The sequence below is a fragment of the Lonchura striata genome, chromosome 2 (assembly GCF_050655825.1).
Source record: "Lonchura striata isolate lonStrDom1 chromosome 2, ASM5065582v1, whole genome shotgun sequence".
NCBI classification, from domain to species: Eukaryota; Metazoa; Chordata; class Aves; order Passeriformes; family Estrildidae; genus Lonchura; species Lonchura striata.
The window spans coordinates 131,635,411-131,659,500 of record NC_140704.1 but is presented as its reverse complement, the minus strand read 5'-3'; the positions used below and the strand labels follow the sequence as shown (position 1 = coordinate 131,659,500).

Here is a 24,090-nt window from a genome sequence, read left to right as displayed (position 1 = left end):
ACTGAATGTATTAGTTTTCCACAGCCTGGGTTTTGGTACCGGGGGGGGGGGCGGGGCAAAGAGCGTGGCTCCTGTGAGATGCCAGCCCCAATTCACTCTGACACGGGGCGAAGGAGACCGGCTGCGACATGGGCACAGACGAAACCCGCGGGAGAGCGCCCAGCCCGGCCCGGCCCGGCCCGGCCCGGCCCGGCCCCGGCCCGCGCACGCGCGCCGGCCCACAGCCGCCGCGGTCGCGCGCGGCCGGTAGGCGGCGCCCTCTGCCGCGTCCGTCCCCTTAGCCCGGCCCGGCCCGGCGCGCGGGGCGGCGGGGGCGGCCCATCCCGGGATTTTCTCTGCCCGGCCCGGCCTTGTGCGGGTCGCCGGGGGGTGCTCCAGGATGTGGAAGCTGGTGCCCGCCTCGGGAAAAGGTGAGGGAACGCCAGGCCGCTCCGCCGCTCCTGCAGGCTGGGCGCGGGCAGCGCGGCCCCTCCCCGGGGCCCGGGCGGGCCGCGTTGGCTTCCCCGGCTGGCTCCCGCCGCGCTCCGGTGCCCGCGCTGCCCCGGCCTGTGGTGATCTCCGTCCTGGGCGCTCGGGGCGTTCTCCACGGCGAAGCCTCCGTGTTTCACTGGTGCGCTGCCGACCACAGTGGCTGTTAAACCTAGCAGGGCTTCTTCGAACCTGTGTGGGATGCCCTGGGGTGCTGCAGGTTACAGAGTCCTGCTTCCAAATACCTCTGAACTCTGAGGCAGCAGCCTCAGAAACGATCTGTAACTATTGTGTCGATGTTTCAAGGACCAAGTGTTGAACTTCATGGGGATTCTTGCATGAAGAGTTTTGAAACTAAATCGCCTCTTTATTGTTCTTCGTTTTCTTGTCCATAGAAGCTTTAATAGTATTTATATAATACATATATTTCTTATTAAGTGCTTATAAGGTGCAGACTTAAGACAACTGCATCTGCTCTATTTCCTGTTTCACTGGGAGGAGATTTTGGATGTTTATTTCCTGCTGGATACAGCACCTAATCATGTTGAAATGAGCTGACTTACCTTTTACTACCTGGAGAGCTCTTGAGTGAATCAAAACACTCTCATTCTATTCAGAATGATCATTTCTGCGCAGTTCATATTTGGAAAGTTATTTGCCAGGGTTGATAACTGAAATTTGTCTGTGTATACTCATGTTCATCAAGAAACATTTTTGTTTCTGTTGACCAGTGGTAGCACACCTTTGGGAAAGGGTCAAGCCATTCACTGGGAAGCCTCTATTGGGTCCAGGTGGCAGGTACAAAGCATAAGCTAAAGCATAAACATTAGTCAGAGACTGAACTTACTAAGTATCAATTTGATTTACAGGAGGATCTCCTTACATTCATTAGGAGGACATTTTCCTCTGAACATCTTAATCAGATATGTGAATAAATAATTTAACCTCAAAAAATTATGTATCCTTACAAAGGTGTTTTAGAAAAGTTATTTTATGTTGTGGGGTTTTTTTTCTTCTAGATGTTACACTCAATCTTTAAGAAAGTATTGGTAAAAATATATTGTCCTTGAAAAAAGTGTGCTGCCACTTTTGAAACTGAATTGTTTATCATAAAAGTTATCCTTTTATAGTGGACAGAGCAAGGGAGTAAGAAAGAAAGAAATAGGTTTTGTCTATAAGCAAAATAGATCATTCTAATTAGAATCACAGAATTCAGTCACAAAATATTCTAAGTTGGAAGGATCATTGAGTCCAGTTCTTAAGTGAATGGTACATATGGGGATAAATCCCACAACCTTGGTATTATTGGCACCTTGCTCTGACCATAAAATGATGCATAGCAAAGCTGAGATTTAGATGTACTACAAACTTCTCAGTGTCTCTCCCATGTACTTCAGGCATTTTGGTGGTGTGTTGTTTTTTTTTTTTTTAATTGGTAATTTCTCTGTCTCTTGTTTGTTTCCAGGGGAGCCATATCGACTTTTAAGTGGTGTAGAATATGTTGTTGGACGCAAAAACTGCACAATTTTAATTCAGGATGATCAGTCTATCAGTCGAAGTCACGCAGTTCTGACTGTAAGTCAGCCTGAAACAAGCCCTGTAAGTAGCCACCATTTTACTGCATTATTAATGCACTGTGGGGATAATTCAGGCTGCCATGACCATGCATGCTCTCATTTTGCTCTCAGCAGTTTTATGCTTGGAGTAGAACCATTGATCACCTGTCTTTTTTTTTAATCTTGAAATTTATTGTTTCCCCTTAGGTTTTTTGCTTTCATTGATGAATTTAGTGGCATAATTTTAGTAATCCAAGCTTCCTTTTATCCCAGAGTGAAGATTCACTAGGAATTTCTATTAAAATAATAATAGGAAAATGATGCAATTAAATTTAATTACACAGACAAATTTTAGGTTCTGGGAAGTGCTTCAGTTGTTTTACTTCAGACTTAGTTTCTGTTTCATTTCACATCATTAATTCTGTATTTGCTTAGGGCACAGAAAATAAAAACATAGCAAGGAGAATTAGCAATCAGCAATTTACTGTCACTGGCTATTGAGACATTTATGGATGTTTTGAAGCCAGTCAGCAGAAATTTAATTTATGTAACCTTATGTAGTGTTTAAAATAAAACATGTAAAATATATTTGTCCTTTTAATACTAAAAATATTGAGGGGACCTTATCAATGTCTATCGTAGCTGGTAGGGTGTCAAGAGGGTGGAGACAGGCTCTTCTTGGTGGTGCCAAACAGTAGGACAAAAGACAATCACAGAAACTGGAACACAGAAAGTTCCACCTGAACATGAGTAAGAACTTTACTGTGAGAGTGACTCAGCGTGCCCAGAGAGGTTATGGAGTCTCTATCTGGATACTCCAAAGGAGCCTGTAGACAGTCCCAAGTTGTGTTCTATAAGGAAACCTGCTTCAACAGGCAGGTTGGATTAGATCACCTCCAGTGGTCCCTTCACACCTTACCATTCTCTGTAGTAGCATGTAACTTCATGGCAGAATTTCATAAAAACAAGCTGTCAGTGTTTTCATTGGCTTGTGAGCCACTTGGGAAATGTGATAGTATCTAACCTCTTCTCAAGAAATGTTGGTGTCCATAGCATTCCTCATGGAAGGAAGCATAAGAAGGTGCCCTCAGGTGACCTTAGGCTTTTACTCGCTCTTCAGCCCAATGCTCAGGGTAGAACTGAGTGGTAGGTAAAAACTTAATACATCTCAGAGCCTTGCTAAATTGCAGTAGCTCAGACTTTGAGCCAATGAATGACTGCCATGCACAGTCTCCAGAAAGATGAAGTGCTATCTCCAAAAAGACTAAGTGTAAGAAGCACTAAAGTTCTAAAGCTAAAAACATGTATATTTTCTCTATTCTGCTACAGCAAAAACCAGAAGATAATTACATATAGCAAGCCTGATTGTCCAAAGTCTTTATTTAAGATGATATTTTATGGGCTCCTTCTTATTTATCCATTGCTTTGATTCACAGTGTAGTAGTAACTTGTTTCTGATAAAGCTGTCTCATTCTGATAAACCATAATGACTTACTTACGTTTATTTTCAGAGTCAGTCTCTCTCAGTACCTATATTAACAGTAAGAGATACATCCAAGTATGGTACTTTTGTTAATGGATCAAAACTCAATGGTACTTCAGTGTCTTTGCAGTCTGGTGACAGAATCAACTTTGGAGTCTTTGAAAGCAAGTTTAGGTAAGTGTTTTGATTATAAAATTTCAAGTAAAAATTAATTTTTAGAAGAGTATTTTAGCACATTGTGCAACTTTGCAAATGATACAGCAACAATTAATTTTTAGAAAGCAAAGAAGGTAAGTAGTATTATGCCTGTGTTCCACACCTGCTTCTGAAATAGTTTTCCATCATATTTTTACATAATTTATTTTGACACTAGGAGATTAAAACTGTAGATAATAAAACATTGGCATTTTAAAAGATAACATGTTGTGTACAGTGAGTATATTCAGGCTCTCTTAGGCAAAGAACAAAATCCTACACCAAATGAGGAAAAGGGAGAAAGGTTTAGAGTTTGTTGGAGCCCTTGTTAGCTGTTTATAATGTAATAAGAAAAGACCTGATGTTGCAGGAGGATGTGAACCTGATGTTGCAGGAGGATGTGATTTTTTTTTCCCAAATTTAACATGGCAGCCAGTGCTATCTGTTTATTTGTAGGAAGCACTTCTAGAAATGTGGTAACAGATAAATAGAAAAAGTCTAATGACCATTAAAATCAATGTTAAAATAACCAGAAGGTGGCTTTGTGCCTTAAAATTTTATTCAGTTTTATCAATGCTTCTGGTATTGTTTGTTGGAAAAAACCTTGTCATTCTTCTCCAGTTAGTACAATAAATTATTTTAAAATATTTTATGTAAACATACCAGAAACTTGATATGGGAATCACATCATGAGACTTGATACATCATGGCTATTGTACTAGAAAGTCTACAAAGTAGAAAGAAATTTAAAAAATCTAAAAATGAAATAATTTTTGATATGGAATTTGATATGGAAGATCTAAAATATATATAAATGCTTATGGTCAAGGATAATGGAAATGTTAGAAAACTGTTACTTGAAATTGCATTTTATGACTCTTGTGTTTTTAAGTATTGATCTGTTGGTGACCTGTCCTGTAGAGCATGCTTTTGCTTTTGGAGGCACACACTCAAATTTCTATTGCTATTCCCAGACATTGCACTATTCTTGACGTACTAATTCTATGTGATGTCTGTAAAAACCCACAAGTCCATAGAAATAATTCAGACATCAGGTCAAATTGTCATTATTTTTTCTAAATAAAAATCAGTGTTTTGTTTCTTCAGGAATTTTTAAAGCAGGAAGATTTTACTTTGATCTAGATTCGAGTACATATCTTTAATTTTTTTTCCTTCAGATTTCCATGAGATACAAAATGTGATAGTTAAGTCACCTGTGTTCATCATAATGATTGGCTGAATTAACTTAAGCAATTATCTTTTACTTGTTCTTTGCAGAGTGGAATATGAACCTTTGGTTGTCTGCTCCTCGTGTTTAGATGTAGCTCAGAAAAATGCTTTAAATCAAGCCGTCCAGCAGCTTGGAGGCCTTGTAGTGAATGAGTGGACAAAAGAATGTACCCACCTTGTAATGGTATCAGTAAAAGTAACTGTTAAGGTATGTTGAGCTTTTGCCTATTGATAGTATTGCTTTGCAGTTTTCCTATGACTGCTAATTAAATTCTAGACCTGTTCAAGATTTTTCTCTCAAAAACTGTAGTCAACTCTTCTTCTTCTGAGTTTAGAAGATGTGTATGTCAACAGGAGGTTGAAGGGAAAGAAAATAAAGCCAGTTTTAGAGACTTAGTGATTTTCATCAGTTGCCTTCTACATTTTCATAACTTCAATCAAGATACCAGTTAAAAGCTAAGCTGTTAGAAGCAAACAATCCTAGAAGCAAAAATCAGGATTGCTTTATTTGTTTGATATTTTCCACATCTTAGATCTTAAAAAGCTAATGTCAGTCAAACCATATTCTATTTGAACTTTTTCTGTGCAGTAAATTTGCATTTTCTGATTTTTCAGACTATATGTGCTTTGATTTGTGCTCGACCAATTATAAAACCAGAGTTTTTTCCTGAATTAATCAGAGCTATTCAGTCCAGGCAACAGTTGCCAAATCATGAAAGGTAAGTTGCCAAATCATCATGTTTACTGTGTTGCAGAATGAAACTTATGGGAGTTGGATTATCAGATAACTACACATTTATCTATAATTTTTGACATAATACACAATTAATAGTAATTTTATTTGCAGAGGAATGCTTAATATTATAAACATTTTAATATTCCATCAATTTTATTCTTCTCATCTCTAGAGTTATAAAATGAGTTCTGGAGTTGGCTTTATGCTTAGAGATGTTACTGTCTCTGAAAAGGAATTTGTTTTGTTGGTATCTAAATGTTGTTTCAAACACTTCTGGGAATGGATACATAAAAATAAAGAAATTACACTTTTATAAAATAAATTTTATCAAGTTTATTTCATTATGTAGACGTATTTTCCCAATGTGCTGTTAGTTACTGAGTTGACTGTAATCTTTGGTCAGAGCAGAGTTAACCTGACTGTTGAATTCTCTGAAACAGAAGAGGTTTCTAATTATCTGTTGGGAGTTGAAGTGAGACTAACATGCATTGGCTTTCACTAAGTGAGAATGAAATATTCATTGTTTTCATGGTTAAATTAACTTCAAAAGGGAATTCTTATTTTGGAATCAATAAATACTGCAGAATAGGTCTTATTTTCTCAATGTGAGAAAATGTAAAATAGTCACAATATTGTATGTGACAATTTCATCTGAGCCCATATTGCTACTCATTTTACCTTGAAAATATTTTGTTTGAGGGTTATGGTTTTAGGTTTTTTATTGTATGAACACATGGTTTATACAGGTAAGAAATTCCCACTATGTATATACATTCATATGGGGATAAATACATATATGTTAGGAAATAGCAATTTATTTTGTTCAGTAGGTATGGTAGTAGTCATTGATGGAATAGTTTGAAAACTGAGGCTGATACTAAACAAGCTTCTGGTACACACATGGAAATAGAAACAGAACAAGAGGATTCACAATAAGCTGTGCTTGAAAGCTGGTAAAATATATTTCACAGAACATGACACTACCTTGTTACAAACATACAGATACCAATCTGGAGCAATTGGTAGGAAATACTCCTTAATTTATAGAAGCTGTTTTACATTAGCAGGGTTATGTAATATGTCAAATCAGTCATCTGTGAGTGGCTTAAAACTAATTTGTTCTTCAGTTTCAGAAGAGAGAATCTGAATGAATTTTCCTTCTACTTTCCCTTCTACTTAAACTTCTGCATTGTTTTCTGAGGATGTAAGAAAACTAAACAAACTATTTACTACTTTCTGAAATACTTGTGAGTTTTTTTTTTCTTTTGTAGTACAGGTCATATAAGCCATCAAAAACTAGTGATTGGTTGTACAACTTGAAATTTTTTGGTCAAATAATGCCTGATGGTAATGGTGCTGTTCCTGTCTGTTACAGGAACAAGTAAGCAGTGTCTTTGTCTTACAACCAGGATGTGTGTCCATTTAATACAGAAGTGGCAGTATAATTGGCTTTTAAGTGCTCCCTGAAAAAGAAGCAGATGCGTATGTTTACCTTTCTGAAATATTTTTGCTAACTTTTAAGATGCTGAGAGGACCTGAATTGGCTAAAAGTAGTGACTCTAGCAATATACACATTATATAGCTTACAAAGAGAGTTCTGCATCAAGCTAAATGAAACAGCTGATTTAATACACAGATCTATGTTTAAAATAATTGCTGTATTTTAAATAGGTCATGTTTTTGAAATGTTATTTGTGGGAAGATGCTGAAAATTTACTTAGCAACTATTTTCATTAAATTTCCAAAAATACTTCTCACTTTGATTGGGCTTCTCTATATTGTGCATTGTAGCTAGAGCTGACCTGATCTGGTATAGCCACAGGACACCAGACAGCTTCAGGCAATAGTGGTTTGGGTGTGAAATAGAAGTGTATTGAGATAGTAGTAATACTGGGTGATACTGTTAATGATGTCTGTACTATTATTGTAGAGCTGGTCCCTCCCAAAGAGTCTAGGGAAAAAATTATCTTAAAAAGAAAAAAAAATAATTAAAGAGTGTTTTTTGATTGCAGTAAGACTTCATGTAATGGAAAACCTGCAGTTCCTATATGAGTGTGAGACTTCTTGAGATTTTTTTTATGGTGTTACCCCAGTCCTCTGGTACTCTCTGACAACCTGTACAAGGAAGAATAATAACTGATGATTTCACAAGTGGCTGCATGAGCACAATCCTGTACGAAATAATGTGTTTTATTACTGCAGGCCAGTGTCAGTAGTGCAGGGCTTTGTAAAAGAAGAAAAGTAACAGTTTTAAACAGAAACTCACCAAGAATCAAAATCTATTTATTGAGAGGTACAAGGTTGTAGAGGATCTTTTCTAGGTAACAGTGTTACTATTAAAAGCTTATGAGGCCAAATACGAGGAGCACTTCAGAATCCTGACTGCAGAAGACTGTTGTTGCCCGTTGAGCTTAGATCAGCATTGGATAAGAGTTTATAAGGAAAGTCAAAGGTTGTTTTTTTTGGAGGCACTAATGAGTTAGAGTTGCATGCTGGAGTTAAAAAATGGAGATTTAAAAATATATTTATAAAGATACTACAGTCCAGTTTCAAAGTAGTGAAAACTGCTGGTTTTCCATTTTTATTTGTTTTTTCATCTTTAAAGATGACTTTGTCCCTTGTATTTATCTTAGGTTAAAGTGTCTATAGTCTATAGAGTCTCTAAAAAGTGGCTCTGTAGTGTCTCTATTGTGTCTCTTAGGTTTAACTGTCTCTGTAGAATCCACTATCAGAAATCTTCTGGCATAATAACTAAAGTCTGAATTGCCCTTCTTCTACTTGAAATTAGTAGGCTTTATCATACCTGTTCATTTTCAATGCAAAAATATTTTTGTAAACAGATTTGAACAGGCTGCTGAAATAGATCAAATACCCACCTTTCAAAATCTGGTGGATTTAGGTTGCTTAATTGTCATTGTGTACCTAAAGTTTAAAGAATTGATTGTGAAGAATGCATAAGAATGAAGCACCTGTAACTATTAGCCTATTCATAACAGATTTTAGCCTATCATTATTGAATTGCATATTTTGATGAAGTGGAAAATTCATGTGCTTACTTTTGTGTTCAGCTTTAAATATATCTTTACTTTTTGTGTTTGAAGGATGTTTTTCTGTTTACATATGGTTGATTTTTTTTCTGAAATGTCAATATTTTAGCATTTAATATATTTCTTCCTCAGAATCTGCCAATCTTTGCTGTTGAACTGAATTTTTTTTTGTGTATTTGTTTGGTTTTTTTTCTCTTATAGTAGTATGGAAAGGTTATCTAATCAGCTGTCAGAATAAAGATAAGTAGTTCTGTGATCAGCCAAACTTGTTTGGGTAGTAATGTCGTATAGTTTGGTTAAAATTGACCTATAGTTTCCATACTTTCTGTCATATGCCTTCACCTTTGGTATGCCAGAACTGCTGTAGCAGTGAATATGTGGCTCAAAGATCTTATAAGTATCCTGAAATTATTAGTTAAATGCATGTCCCAACTCCAGAGGCTTTCTGTGCTCTGGGCAGGCCATCATTAACTGGAGCTGAGGTCACAGGCTGTGACAAAATTTAGGGCTTCAGGGAAGAATTTTATTTTTGCCTAATATGTTTCCCAGCTAAACTCTTGCTCACTTTCCCTGTATTGGGCAAAATAATAATCTGCAGAGTGAAGCCTTTCAGTTCTCTATCCCACCAGCAAGAAAAGTGTACTTGTCTGCTGTCATAGGCTGTACTTGAGTATGGTGGTACACAACTTGACACAGTAAAGAGAATGAGGGGTGACTGTCCACATGCAGAGGGTAGAGGAAGCAAGATGATTAATTTTGTGTGGATTTTACTATTATCTAGATTAAGTGCAGAATGAAGTTACAGACTCATTTGTCAGTATTGTTAGTAAGAACGTGGATGTGTGTACAGCACTTTGGGTGAATGCATTCCTTAAAAATGTTTTTTCTTAGTTACTGAAGTAGAAAGTCTTGGTCTTATCTTTGATGTTGAGAAACTGGGGGCTCTGTTTCTTCTTAACAATCTCTTGAAAATGATCTATGTAAGTAGTTTTAACAGAGAAATGCAGGATTTTAACTACAGAACTTTATTGTTAAACAGAAAGGACTATGAGTCAGTACTGATTAGGGAATCTGAATTTTGTAACTATAATTTTCTGTTCTTTCAGCTTTTATCCTCCAGTTGATGAGCCTTCCATTGGCAGTGAAAACCTGGATTTATCTGAGAATCACGAAAGGAAAAAAATATTCAGTGGAAAAACTTTTGTATTTCTAACTGCCAAGCAGGTAATCAGGCTTTACATTGCAGAAATATTGCAGGAGTATCTAAGTACAGATTTGTTCACTCTGAAATCACACTCATTCTGGGTTCATCAGGAAAGCAGGATTTCTGTGTATTTATCCTACAGTATGGTGGCCTAAACAAGATAAAATGTAGAGGAGGAACAGAACATATTACAACTGCAGCAGTGCATCAGTGAGAAGCACTACGCTGATAGTTCTGTATTCTCATACCTCTGAATTGGCTGCATTCTAAGATTTTTTTTTTTTCATTCTCTTTATAGCACAAGAAACTGGGTCCAGCAGTTGTTCTTGGAGGAGGGGAAGTAAAGTTGATGACAGAAGGAAGAAAAGAAATGGCTTTACTACTTTCTCCTGAAGTTTGTGTAGTGGATGTGGGTTTGGCAAATTCTCAGATCTCAGGATCTGACTCTATGACAAACTGGACTGATTCCATTCTGACTGTCTTGGAAAGGTGCAGCATCGTTCTCTTGTACAGCAGTAGGGTAATTTCAGAACCTCTACAGAGTCTTGGTCATGTTGTTCGCACACATATTTAAGCAGGAGACTGCTTATAAAGAGGGCATTTTTACATTGTTATAAGTATTTAGCAGACTAACTAAAGCTTCTTGAAGCAGTAAAGAAAGAACTTGGCAGTTCTGTGAGGATTTGATGGAATTCCCATTTTCTTGTCTTTTTATTATTTTTTTGTCAAACTCAATTCTACAAAAATTCATTGTAATGAAGCTGCTTTAAAATTACAGCCAGCAAGTAGTTTGTCTTCTACTATTTAAAAGGCATTAAAATTAATATATTCTAAGAATTCAAAACAGATAATTCATGATATTTCATTGATTATATGTATTTCATCAAAAGGAGATGACACCTTCAGGTCATGTTGTTCACTGTTGTATAATTATTTGTATACAGTGTTTTTGAAGAACAGCTTCTGTTTAATGAAAATTGCTTTTTTTTTGTTGATGGCTTTGTTTGAGAGGGCAGACTGCATATATTATAAATGTTAGGATTGTCATTATGCAATTTTATTAAAATAATGAAGCAAAATCTCAATCCTCACACATAAACCTAGTTCCCCTAAACCTAGTTTGCTGATAGGTAGAGAAGACAGTGCTCAATTGCTCCTCATGACTGTAGTACAGAAGACTGGGGAGGGGAAAGGGTGCCTGACTTTTAAGAAGTGGTCAGTTCTTTCAAGACTCTTTTCACACATTTTTGAATCAGAGGTAGAGCATAATTGGTTAAGTGCCCAAAAATCAGTAAAGGAGAGATATATGGGCCAGATTACTGAAGTTACACAGTGGATACAGCAGCAGGAAATATAGGAGTTCATACATATAGGACATGGCTAGTGAAGGGTAATTGTGCTGACTTACTATATTGAGAAAAATGGTAGTGGTTTTTGGAGGCTGATTTTTTTTTTTTTTTTGGAGGAGGAATGGAACATTTTGTACTTTGCCATACCTGTGGTCATTTGCCTATTCATCTTTGAATCTGTGCTGAAAAACTGAAAACCTTTTATTTTTTTTTTTTAATTTGTATATTAACAGCAAGAATCTTAGGGCTATTCCAGAGGCAGAAATTGGATTGGCAGTCATCTTCATGTCTACAGAAAAATACTGCAACCCTCAAAAGCAGCATGCTTCCAAAGGTAATTGGAAAAGGGTAGTAATAAATTAACCTCAAAGAGGCAGTATTTCTTTCTGTGTAGGAGCATCAATTATGATGTTCAATTTGTTCTGTTTTTCAGGACCACTAAAAAAGAGTGACATTCTGTGAAAAATATATACAGCTCCAAAGGGGTAATTGGTTTTTAATGGTCTTGCAGTAAATTGCAATGAAATTTATATGACTCTTAGGTGTAAATACAAAACCAGACCTAAAACTAGCCTAAAAGGCAGACACATAGAATAGTGACCTTGAAAGGAAAGGTACTTTAAAAACATCAGAAGTTGATATTTTTAGTGACCACTGAATTCATATATGGTAGTTTGAATTCCATGCTATTCTGTCTTTTCCTAAAAGACCGGGGTAATCAGAATGTAAAATATGACTGTCAGAAATCAAGAGAATAAGAGTAGAAATAATTTGTGAAGTCTGGCATTTTTTTTCTTTTTTTGTTCTTTGCTCTAAACAGATTTTGCTTTAGGAAAATACAGAATACCTCCTGCACAGTTCAAAACTAAAAATAATCTTTCCATAAGTTAAGACAATGAGACACGATCACATTTGCTGAAGTAGTAGCTTGGGAGTGGAAATTCCAAGTCTTGACTTGAAGCTTGTACTTGCTAATGTGGTAATAATAAAAGTCTTTGAGAGACAGAAAGAGGTTTTGTTTCTTTCTTTTCATGCCTCTTCATATTATTCTATATTTTGTTGCTATGAAATTTTCATAATTATGTTTTATAGATTCTGGTTTGTTCTACAAAATGTTGTTTCAGGTAGAAAATCCTACCATTATTTAAAAAAAAAAATCAAAGAACAAACCCCCTAAGTTTGTCTTTACATGCAGGAACATTACTTAATTGAAAATGTATTTTAAATAAAGACATATGCAATACTGGCAGAGATGCTGATTCTTGTTTCCAGTCTGAACGGTTCAACTGTCTAAAAGTTAAGTTGTCTAAAATTGTGTAAACAGACAGTTACACAGTTATCAGTTTAAAGGAAGCAGTGTTTAAAATTGAAAAACCTGTATTCCAGATACAATAATCAAATTAGAGATCATTATAAAGGAATAAATATAAGGAATTTTGCTCTCTGACAGTTTTGATCTAGATATTGCATGATATATATTTTATTTTTTTGCATAAAATATATACCACATGATTTTTTAAGTACATTATGTACACACAGGTATATGATTTCTTACTATGCTTCATTTTTATTTAAGTAGAATTTCATTATTTAATCAGTAGAATATTTAACTAAATATTGTAGAATATGGTCCTTTATTCCAGAATATGATCCTTTAGAACTATTTCTGTCAGTTTTTTTATAATTAATAAATCTGCTTATTTTTTTAATGAAAACTGCTTTAAGAGCATTTTACAAAGATGTCACACAATCAGGTAGTAATGTGCAATAGCACATGCAAAGAAATGCAGATTAGATGTTAACCTTCTCATTCTTCTCTCGCGTTGGTCTTGCAGCTGTACCTGAAAGTTCTGCATCAGCTGTCGTAGGCCGAGCCATTTCCCAGAGTCTGGCTGTGGATGAAACCGTAATGCCAACTGCTGCAGATAGCAGCACCTTATACATAGCTGATACAGAAGAGCAGACATGGTAAAGTATTCGTGGCAATTTCTAAGCTAATACTTGCAAATTAAGCAGTCTTTTGTGGCAGAGGAACTGTATCATTGCCATGGGGAAAGATATACAGGGTTCGAAATGCCATTCACTAAATTGCTGTCACTTGTCTGCAGTGAGATAATTTTTACTTTTGAGTACTAGATTACAGAAAGCATCCCATAAGATTCAGATGACTTTCAAATGCACATGGTAGATACTGCATATCTATGTGACTGTCTTGACTGCCTGAACTGTTAAAAATGTTTGAGCCATTTCACTATTATAAAAATGTATTGATCATAGCAGATTCTACTTTTTTTTTAGTACATTGTTTATAAGTTCATTCAAAATGAACTTTTTTAAAAATTGTATATCTGATTTGGTATATCTCTGGTAACCTCCTTTGTGCCATTTAGTATTTCTTTCCTCTCTAATCTAGTATGGAGATAGAGAATACTTCCCAGGTGCATAGACAAAGGAAAATGGCTTTCCACGATACAACTGCCATAAAGAAAAACAGTGGCACAAGTGGCAGTGTAAATGCAGGAACATCAATACCTAGAGGGAACATAACATCTGGGTTCAGTCAAAGAAGTCAGCCTGTCTCACCATCTAAACTTTCAGAAGCTGGCAAACCTCATGGGAGTGCTTCACGTCACCAGTCCAACTCAATTACAAATTACTTCCAGGTTTCTAGAAAAAGGTATGTTGAAATGTTCTTGACATTACTTCCCTTACTGATATGTTTGTGATATTTCTGGAGAATTTTAACTCAAGCAATGTACTTTGTACATTTGACACATGTATTTGACACATACTTAGAAAGGTAATTTTTAGATCAAACTCCTAGAATGGAAAGTTTTTCCTCAAGGATACTTTAAATTTCACAATGCAGTCCCTAAAACCCCAGAAGCTGTTAAGTTGTGGGTACAACTAATCATACTCAAAAAGGGTTTTGTTTCTTTCTTTTGTGATTTATTTCTGGCTAAGGGAAAGAGCTGAAGAAGAAGAAACATCTGTACCCAAACTAGCAAAACTGGAGGAAAGGTCCTCGCCTCTTCCCAAGTGCACTGAATCTACAACTTCATTAATCCGCAACACTGAAGCAAAACAGCATCAAAAGAAAAATAACATTCTTGACCCAAACCCAGGTTTTGCAGAAGACATGAGTATAAAGCCTATGAGGGAAAGTGTCAAACTAACAAGTGATAGAACAGACACTGAAACCACTTCTAGTGAAAATCATGCACCAAAAAGGAAAAAGGAATTAGATGATTTATCTAAAGATACAGAAGCACTAGAAATTGTGTTTGGAAGTGGAGACATGGACTGGGAAGGTCAAATGACAGATCATGACCAGGAAGCTCAAAGCAATAAACGAAAAAAACAATGTTTGGAAGCCAAAGGAAGCAGGATTCCAGAAGTAAATGTAAATCAGCGTGAGGAGAATAAAGTCTTGGTAAGTTTTATATTCTGCTCAGGTGCCTAATCTTGAAATTTGAAACTTTGTTAGAAGGATGTAATTAACTCCTTTAAAGAGGAGGTTGCCTGCCTATAGAAAGTGGCTTTGTAAAATTTGTTTGCTTAAATCTCACACATCAGTTTTACATGTGAACATTGCAGTTTAACACCTACCTAAATGTTTTTTCATTCTTCTGGGCATTTTTAAATTTGTTTATTGAAAACTGCTTGTATTCTGAACTTTTCCTCCTTTTTTTACTTTATATACTGTAAATAGAATAGGAGAATATATCCCTGGTCCAAGAAAAATTTCTCATACTGCTTGTTGCTGTTATTATTAATTATAATATTGTTATTTATACTAAGATAGTACTCAATTACCTTTTTGTAATTAATTTTCAAAAGAAACTTCTAGTTGACCTCTTCTGTTGACTACTACAGTAGTGTCTAACATCTTTTGAGTCTTTTGATATTGTATGAAAAGATTATTAGAATTCCTGTATGAGAAATTTTAAACCAAAACCAACAAAACAACAGCAAAACCAAAACACAGCCTCTGTTTTGTGATTTTGACACTAAGGAAATTTTCTAAGAGGTATGAAGAAAACAATACACCATGAGTTAACAGTGGTCACTTTGTTGAAAAGAAAGGAAAAGCAGGTTTGTGAAGGAAAACAGTATTGAGAAGTCTAGAATATTGACAGTACAATACGAATAAGAGCAAAACTTATTTTTTTTTTTATTTGAAACATATATTTTAATGCTTACCTATCCAGTCTGTTTACAGTGTAGGCAATGTTTAAGTGTTTAAAAGTTTGAATGCATGATTACTGAAATTTATAAGATTCCCTAGACCACATAAGAATTAGTAATTTTCTATGCATCCCGAGTTCAGACCAGCTTGACACCTTGTTGATGCTTTACTGGAGCTTGCTTCTGGCAAAGTGTGAACTTTAACTTCATTATAATACTCTTTTTTTGTGTGTGTTACTAACACGCAAACTTTAAAGGACAAGTCCTATAATTTAGAGGATTTTGTTTCTTGCTTTTTATACTATCAGACAGTAGATACTTTTTATTAGGTCTGAGCATACTGATGGACTAAAATTGGTGCTTAGAATAGTCTATTGAATTTTGTTGCTTGGTGCTTGGAAAGTTTTTCTAGTTTAACTTCTTGTCAGGATTCTGAAGGAGAAAAAAATCTTTATGTGATTAAACTGGTACTTTAGTAGTTATGCACTTAAAGATTTCTGCTGAAAAGAAGTCTTTTCATAGTTTAATAATTACCTACTTTATTCATGTAAAATACATTTCCAATGGACTAAGAAGGAGATGTCATGATAAATCTTCCCAGGCAAATTTGATAACTATTTTCTCTAAGTATGGATGCACCTTGTGTAAATGGCAAGACAAAGAATGTAAATAATTGACTCAAAATGTGCATGGTGCATAAAGCTGATTTGGTATTTTATCAATCATTGAAAACAAATTATGTAATGCAAATCTAGTTTTAAACTATAGTTTAAATCAACCTGCAGGAAACTTTCTTGTCCTGATAATGAAACGTCATTTTTACACACATTTACACTTCAAGTATCAAATTTAAAATGTTACTTTTTATATTCAAAAGCTGTTACAGTTTTCCAGAACCTGCCAGAACTTTGAAGATTATACAGATGGACAAAACTTCCCAGTGTATAAGGAAGAAAGAAAAACCCAAGTGAACAAATAGTAGTGATTTTTTAATAGAGAAAATTTCCAACAATTGTTACAGTAAAATCATAAAAAATTTAAAGTACAGGGCAGATTCTTTGCTGTCTAAAAATATGAATATGTTTATTCTACAACAAAGAGCAGAAAACAATTCTATGTAATTAAATTTCCATTTCATTTCAGTTTTATATTTAAAATAATTTTTAATCAAATAGAAAGAAGAGGAGCTTGGATCAGTTCTAACTTCAGAAATGAAAAGTAATATCAAGCAAGAGTCTCCAGTCTTGGTAAGGAGTCACCTAATTGTAAGTTTGAACAGCAAGCTTTAAGAAGCATTACAAAAACACATCAAAATTTTGCTCTTAACAACATAGTATTTTTGGATCCTATTTCAGGGTAAAGGAAGTTTGGAAGATTGTACTCCTTAACTTAATCATATGTAAATTTGAATAGTGCAGTCCACTTGTAGACTGTGGGAAAAAAAAAACAAACGTAGTTCATCTGTGTGTTTCTGTAATGGCATTTGGGCGGATACTTAAAGGTGACTGAAACTACATGTAATTGTATTAACTCTTTGATGTGGTTAATACTTGTACTGATGATTTTCTTAGATTACTACTTAAAGACCTGCCAGGGATGTAATCTTGTCTGCTTTAAGATCACAGCTAAAATGGAAGAGATGGAGCATTGGGAAAATAGATGTCATATACAGTGATCAACAGTAGATAACATGCTAATTTTTGTAGGCGAGATAAAGGAAGGAGAGGAGAATTGCTTGGAGTGGCAGTGAGGCAGAGGAAAAGGAGACTAGGCTGAATGAAACTGACATAAAAAAATTCTGAAGAGATAGAGTGTAGCCAGTCAACAAGGGACAGAATAATACCATTTCACCTACATAAAAAAACCAAAGAGGCAATGCTGAGCAGGTATACCAAACTGCAGGGTCAGCTCAGATTAAAGAACTTCTAGATATATTTTACTATAAGACAACTGTGCTGCATCTGACCATAGTTTAATGTTATTTGTGAACTTGACCATAGTTCAATGTTATTTGTGAACTTGTCCTGTACCCAAACATCCTTTGGAATCCACATAGATGTAGCCCCAGGCAACAAAGGTTGCATGCAAACTTGCTGGCATATGAGCATTCTTATGGACAAGAAAAATTTGATTCATTAATCTAATTCAGTTTACAGCCCTAGAGTTCTGTGGATATCTGTAGGCTAGAATTGAGCTGAAGATGTTAAACTATGTCTGCCATGGAGTATTTAAAAACATATTTAAACACAAGTGAAGCAAATTTGCTCTATTCATGGTATATAAGGATGCTGAGAAGTTCAGACATCTTAGCTTCTAGCACTGCTGCTGCTTTCCCTCACTGTTTTGTAATCCTAACTTTTGCTTAGCTCTGCTCTTGATAATTTCTCTACAGTTTGTACTGTTAGGTATGCTCTATGTCTGTTCACACACTTGAATACTTCTTCCTTTTCTTCCCACGTAAGAACCACAGCAAACTGCAGGATGACTCCAGCAATCTTCCTAGCAGGCTTCTGTTGACAGAGTTTAGATCACTAGTTGTCAGCCATCCAAGACAGAAGAGTCATCTTCCTGGAAATACCAGCTATGGAGGAAAGAAAAATTTCAAAATGTTCAAAAAGGTTAGTGTGTTTTTTAAATGGCCACAAGATGGCACTCTTTAAAAATATTTAGTGTTGCCTTCAGATTGTAGAAATATGTTACTGAAGATCTTTTATAAATTGACAATAACTAAAGAAAGAAATAATTTAAATACCATATTATACTGTAAACAGTATTTTGTTAATTGAAGAAGTATCAAGTTGACAAAGGCCTACCTTGTGCTAGATTATTTAGGTGCTTATACTCTCTATATCCCAAGCTGTTACTTGGAATAAGTTGTAAGTAATAGCTACCATGACTTCAGGTTGTACTTCCAAAAGCTAGCAATTCCACTTCTCCAAAGACCTATATATAATGTGTAGACTGATTCAGAATCTTCCATTTTAACTAATAAACCTTGGATTTCTAAATAGAACTAAATCTGTATCATACAAAAGTAAGATGATTGCTTCCTTGGGTCCTGAAGACAATTGCAAAATGATTCTTAGTGTTCAGTGTAAAAGTACCACTTCAGCTTAAGTTAAAAATAAAATAAAAAGTAAAATCATATGGTATGAGATTAGTAGAAAGGCACTTCAGTAAAATACTATGTATAGAATGTGATTGCATAATACTGTTCCTGGGAGTATGCTCTCATTTTTAGATAATGTTTTAATTTTCTGATAATAGTTTCTTTTCCCACTGTTTTGTAACATATGCAGTCTGACAATAAAATATTAACTGATTTTTACTGATATTTCAAACTCCACTTAATGCACTATGAAATTTATTTATTATATTTAACTTACCAGATGTGGTTTTGTTTGTTTCTTTTGGTAAAAGGAGGAAGTTAATAGCTTTCTGTAAATGCTTTTATAACTTCTGTCACTTTCAAATATGATCTTTGAATGTTAATCAAAAAAGGACTGCCTGACTTTCTTCTGTGATATCTGAATAGACTTTCTGAATTTAAAATAGATATTTTATTTGCACTATGCTTGCCTTGGTTTTTAAGAATTTATTGTCCAACAGGTAGCTTACCCTGGGGCAGGACAACTTCCACACATTATTGGAGGATCAGATTTGATTGCTCACCATGCTAAAAAGAATTCAGAGTTAGAAGACTGGTTAAGGCAAGAAATAGAGGTAATAAATTAGTTTCTAAAATGATAAAATAAAAACTTGAGTAATGTAAGTGATCATACCAACCTGTGATCATTACTGGAGTTCTTCAGGATTTTATTTTTTTAAATAAAACCTCAGCTGGTTAGCCTTCCACACATGCTCATGGGAGTATGTACAGTATTAAAATTACTGAATGTCAGAGGTCAGTGGTAACACTTATCTTTTTCTGGTTATTTAAATTCATTTTGCATGCAGCACTCATATAATCAGAAATATTTATAGAAAGCAAAATCAGTAACCTAAATGAGAACAATCTTTTGATGAGTAAAATAAGTGCTGTGTAAACATGTGACTTGTAAAAATGTGACAGGAAGCTAGAAAGAATTTCTAGATGGCTAACTGTGTTCAAACAGTTCTACAGTACAGTTGATATTCTGCTTTTAAATAGAACAGAAAATGCATGAGTAAAACTCTTTTGGAATATACTGAAGAGATGTAGTAAGAATAAATTTCATATTTCTTCTTTTGTGCACATCTTAAGTATTTTTTTAGGATTTTTATATCTAATCATGGCAGTTCTCTAGCACTTTCATTTTCCGATAGTTTCCTTAAAAATACTTGCTGATGAGTCATATTGTTTCCAGAGCCTGATTGAGATGCAATTGCATCAGCACTTCTTACCTCATTTTTTAAATTCCCGAATATAGATAATGCTAATTAAAATTCCCCTTATATAATCAGATTAAAAAATTATACTTCTATAATGGTGCTTAAAACCTAAAAACCATACTTCTGATCAAAATAGACATGTTCCACAAACTATTCAATTTCATTAGTTGGCAGCAGTAGCCAAATTGGGTAGTGAAATAACTTGTCTAATGTGAATATGCACTAAAAGAAGTACTTAGAGAGAATTTACTTTTTGGGGAAAACTGTGTTAGTGCAGGAGTATTATTTTTCTAGATGTTTCATTAGAATTATCCTTAACAATCAAATATTAAATCAACTTTCACAGGAACAGAACCGACATGCAAGAGAGGAATCACTTGCTGATGATCTCTTTAGGTAAGAGTTTTATGTTTGTACTTAGAAAAATGTGGGTTTTTGCATCACTTCTTTTTTTTGGACAAATTTTGATTTTGGAAAAGATTACTTTGACTATTCTTTATAAAATTTCATTATTTTCATATATAGAATATAGTCAAAGTGATTCGGCAATTTCCATGGAAAAAACTCAATCTGTTCAGGCTTCATTTAACATTTGAAATGAGAGGAGGTGAGGTGGAGGAGATAACATGACAAGATGTTCATGACTGTCAGCATCTCTGTAGCCACTCACAAACAGGGTTGAAGCTGCTGTTCTTCTGATGTGAGATTTCCATCGTATCATCTCCTGCTCCTGTCTGCTTTATCTCTCCACTCCTCCCCTGCCCATAGAATCCATAGATTCTAATCCATAGACTCACCCGTAGAATTTTCTGTCCAGAAGACATTAGGCGTTAGAACAAACATATTACAATGCTATAAAAATAAAATCAAATAACTGTTTTGAGAGTTAATACAGGGACCTCATTTTGTTTAGCAAAAATTCCATTACTTTCTATGTTTTTTATGTGAAAAAAAAAAGTGACCAGTGTTTGACTTCTCACCTCTCATAAATTAACTAACACCAAAAGTTGTGCATTTAGGTAGAAAAATGTATATGGTGAAGAAGGATTTTTTGTCTGGATCACTGTCAAACAAACATGATACTAATATATCAGTACATGTTAGAGCCATCCAGAAAATCTTACTGCATTAATAACTTGCTCTGTTCATTAATAGTTAATAATGGAGCATTTATTTTAAAGGGTATACATTTAATTTTTAAAGTCTTAAGTTGTACAGCAAGAACAGTGGCTACTAATGCCTTTGTAGATATGTGGTGATGTAATTTTGCTCACAAGTTGTCACATTTTTCTGTCTAAGCATAAAGTCTTGATGAGTGAAAGCAGAATTAGTGGAAGTAAATCTGTCTTATCATTCAGTTCTGTCTGTAAGATTTTCATGCATGAATAGAAAACACATCAGAATTTTAAAGAAATTACAGGAGTTTGGGAGATAAAGCACAAATGGAGAAGGCCAAGGGATAGCAGTGTCAAGTAGAGTCAAATTGTAAGCATATTTCAGTAAATCAGTTAACTATTTAGTATATCCAGAAAGTAGCTCTAAATTTCTAAGTCAATCAGAAGCTGTATAAAGGGCAAAGTAGGGCAAGGATCTGCTTTATGTTGGAGTAGGAAGCAGCAGAAAGGTTTTGTCTGAATGACTTGTGCCAAAGGTACATCAATGTAAGCATACAGGACCCCTTTTCCCTCCCTCTTTTGTTTTTTGTGGTGTCCTTTCCCAGTAAAGAGCTTAGTGTTGGGATATTAAAGACTTGGAGAAGCTTGTTCATGCATCAGATTTAAAGGTTGTAATTAATTAGGAAATATGAAAATTTCAATAAAGGTTATCTTCAGTTCATACAGAGGTTCTACCTTATGCATCCTTCATTCAAATAGTAGTAACTGTAGTTAATTATAGGAGTGTAGTCGGGGGAAGGACTGAACACTGGCTATTCCCTTGTTATGAATATATAATAAAGCTGTTTGCATCACATTGTATATCTATATAAACTTTGAATATATTGTTTTACTTACTTGTGACAGATTTATTTTTTTTGTTGCAGATATGATCCTAATGTGAAAAGAAGATAAATTGTGACCTGGATTTACAGCGTTTCTCTGGCAAAACCTGATTTCTGTTCCTTAGGTTTCCTGGTTACAGTGTGTATGATGTTCCTATATATGACTATTTGAATATCTCTTATTGTAAGACATGTTTTGTAAGTCTTGCTTTTATTAAAAAAAAAGGAAAAGTTCCTTTCATGGCTTGGTACTTAAAGATTGCACCATTGTCAAGGCCTTCCCATTATTTACTTCACAGTAATTCTCAGTAAAATACTGTAGATATTTAGGATTTCATTTTAGGCTATTTCTAATATGGTTATCAGTACTGTTTTGGGAAAAAAAGGAAGTTAGCATCAGACTTTTTTTTTCAGAAAGGCTTTGTTAATTAGGTACTTTCAAGAGTATTGTCTTAAGAACTGAAAATCTTTTGATGCTGAGATACAACTGGTATTTGATCATTATATAAGATAATATCATTGATATTATCATTATTATCATTGTTGATAAGATATAATCATTATATGATTCATAATGAACCACTTCTCTGTGGTTCATTTTGTAGAGCATATACTATTGTTACTGGTACAGAGTATCTTGGAATTGAAAAAAATAGCATCTTTTTCTCTTCCTTAAACGTATTTTTATTTACACCTTTAAATCAGTGTGGTTCATTTGTTCATTTGTTAAAACCTACTTTGAAGTCAGACAAATTCTTAAAGAGCTGTTACACTCCAGTTTGGAATTTTAAATTATATGATCCATTTCTTTCTCTCATGCATTTACTTTTTGCAATCACTGTGTAAAAATATGGCCTTCAAAATAGTTTGATTGACAGCAAAAGATATGAAACAACTACATGTTTGTGGATTAGGAGAGCTCATCTTAATGATCTGAGAATTGCAATTAGTGAGATTACCCTGGAAGTACGGTGAGAAAAACTTTGCAGACTTCCTGCTCAGGTGTATGAAGTCTGTCTCACATACAGATAAAGATGACAGATATCACATACAGATTAAGATGGACAGTAGCTCTATTGCATCCTATTTCAAGAGGGAGGATCTCCTTTCTCATGTGAGGAAGTGATCTGGTTGATGTAATTGAATTGACACAAACAGAATCACTCCCTCTGCCAAGAGCTCTGAGCATACAACCAACATGAGCTGCAGTGTCTGAAGCTGCTCCGTTGTGTATCAGATCTGAGGAACGGCGCTGTGAGATCTGTGCATGTCAAGATAGCAGATGTGCTCAACTCATCATGGTTACAACATGCAGAAAATATTTGGCCTTCCAAAGCCAGTGTTTTCTCTTGGGTCTGTCTTGGTATCTTCTTGCTGGTCAGCAATGTCCAGAGTGATACACAAAGTGCAGCCCAATACTTCTGAGCTCCACAAAAGCTGTGAGAGTGTTTGCATCAGAGCACATCAAATCTTATCCACCAAACACCTTTAAAAAGACTTAAACAGTTCTTAAGCAGTTGAAATTCTTTCTGAAGGAGATATACTGACTGTTCTAACCTCAGGTGAGTTTTTCTGCTGTCACTGTGAGAATTTCCAGGTTTTCTGGCTGAAGACCTACTGGTCCAACAGCTCTTGAGACTGCTGAGGTTTTGGACTGTTACTAAATTCAAGCTAATAGCTTGGATAGCAGAGTATCAATGAACAACATTCTCCAGAAAGGTTGTATTTACAGTTGTAAAATACAGCTGGAGAATTTCTGAGGTGAAAGGGCAAGACATGCAATGTCTACAACAAAGTAAAGGTTAAATCCTTTGTTGCTCACACTGCAGTCTGCTAGGGGCTCAAACATCCCTGGTGGCATAGTTGAGAGCACTCTTTTGTTCATGTTTAATGATTTAGGACTCTTCAAATCCAGTTCCCCAGACAGCTGAATTAACCAGCCTTGATACTTTTTTTTTTTCATTTAGTATTTAAGAGGTGTGGGTCCCTTTCAGCTCAGAATATTCTAGAATTCCAACTTGAGGGTAACCTAGTAGGTGATACAGGTGATATAGTTTGGTTTGTAATCCAGTTTCAAGTGCTGTCTAGTTGATGAAAAGCCTGCACATTAGTGCACCTGTTCTTCTGCTATTTCAATATGTAGTTAGGCTTGCATTAAAAAGCTTAGATGTACAAACCCCTTAACCATGGTTTTAATTGTAACACCAAATTCATGTAACAAGTCCTATTTATTATTCTGAAGTCTTCCTTCCATTTTAACTTAT

At 35.2% G+C, this 24,090-nt stretch overlaps 1 protein-coding gene across 2 annotated transcripts; it reads left to right on the top strand.

Annotated features, from left to right (window-relative positions):
- The first annotated feature begins 255 nt into the window (after positions 1–255).
- On the top strand, positions 256–24,002 carry NBN (nibrin). Of its 2 annotated transcripts, XM_021543183.3 has the most exons (16): positions 256–410; positions 1,934–2,067; positions 3,536–3,681; positions 4,981–5,140; positions 5,548–5,651; positions 9,822–9,939; positions 10,218–10,408; positions 11,502–11,602; positions 13,104–13,236; positions 13,682–13,945; positions 14,233–14,701; positions 16,632–16,703; positions 17,919–18,074; positions 19,066–19,179; positions 20,174–20,223; positions 21,869–24,002. In XM_021543183.3, exons 1-16 carry the CDS (start codon positions 380–382, stop codon positions 21,894–21,896), a joined length of 2,271 nt encoding a protein of 756 aa, XP_021398858.3. In that variant the 5' UTR covers positions 256–379; the 3' UTR covers positions 21,897–24,002. The 2 variants fall into 2 exon arrangements, with proteins under 2 accessions (XP_021398858.3, XP_085428438.1); XM_085572312.1 differs by lacking the exon at positions 16,632–16,703.
- The last annotated feature ends 88 nt before the right edge of the window (positions 24,003–24,090 follow it).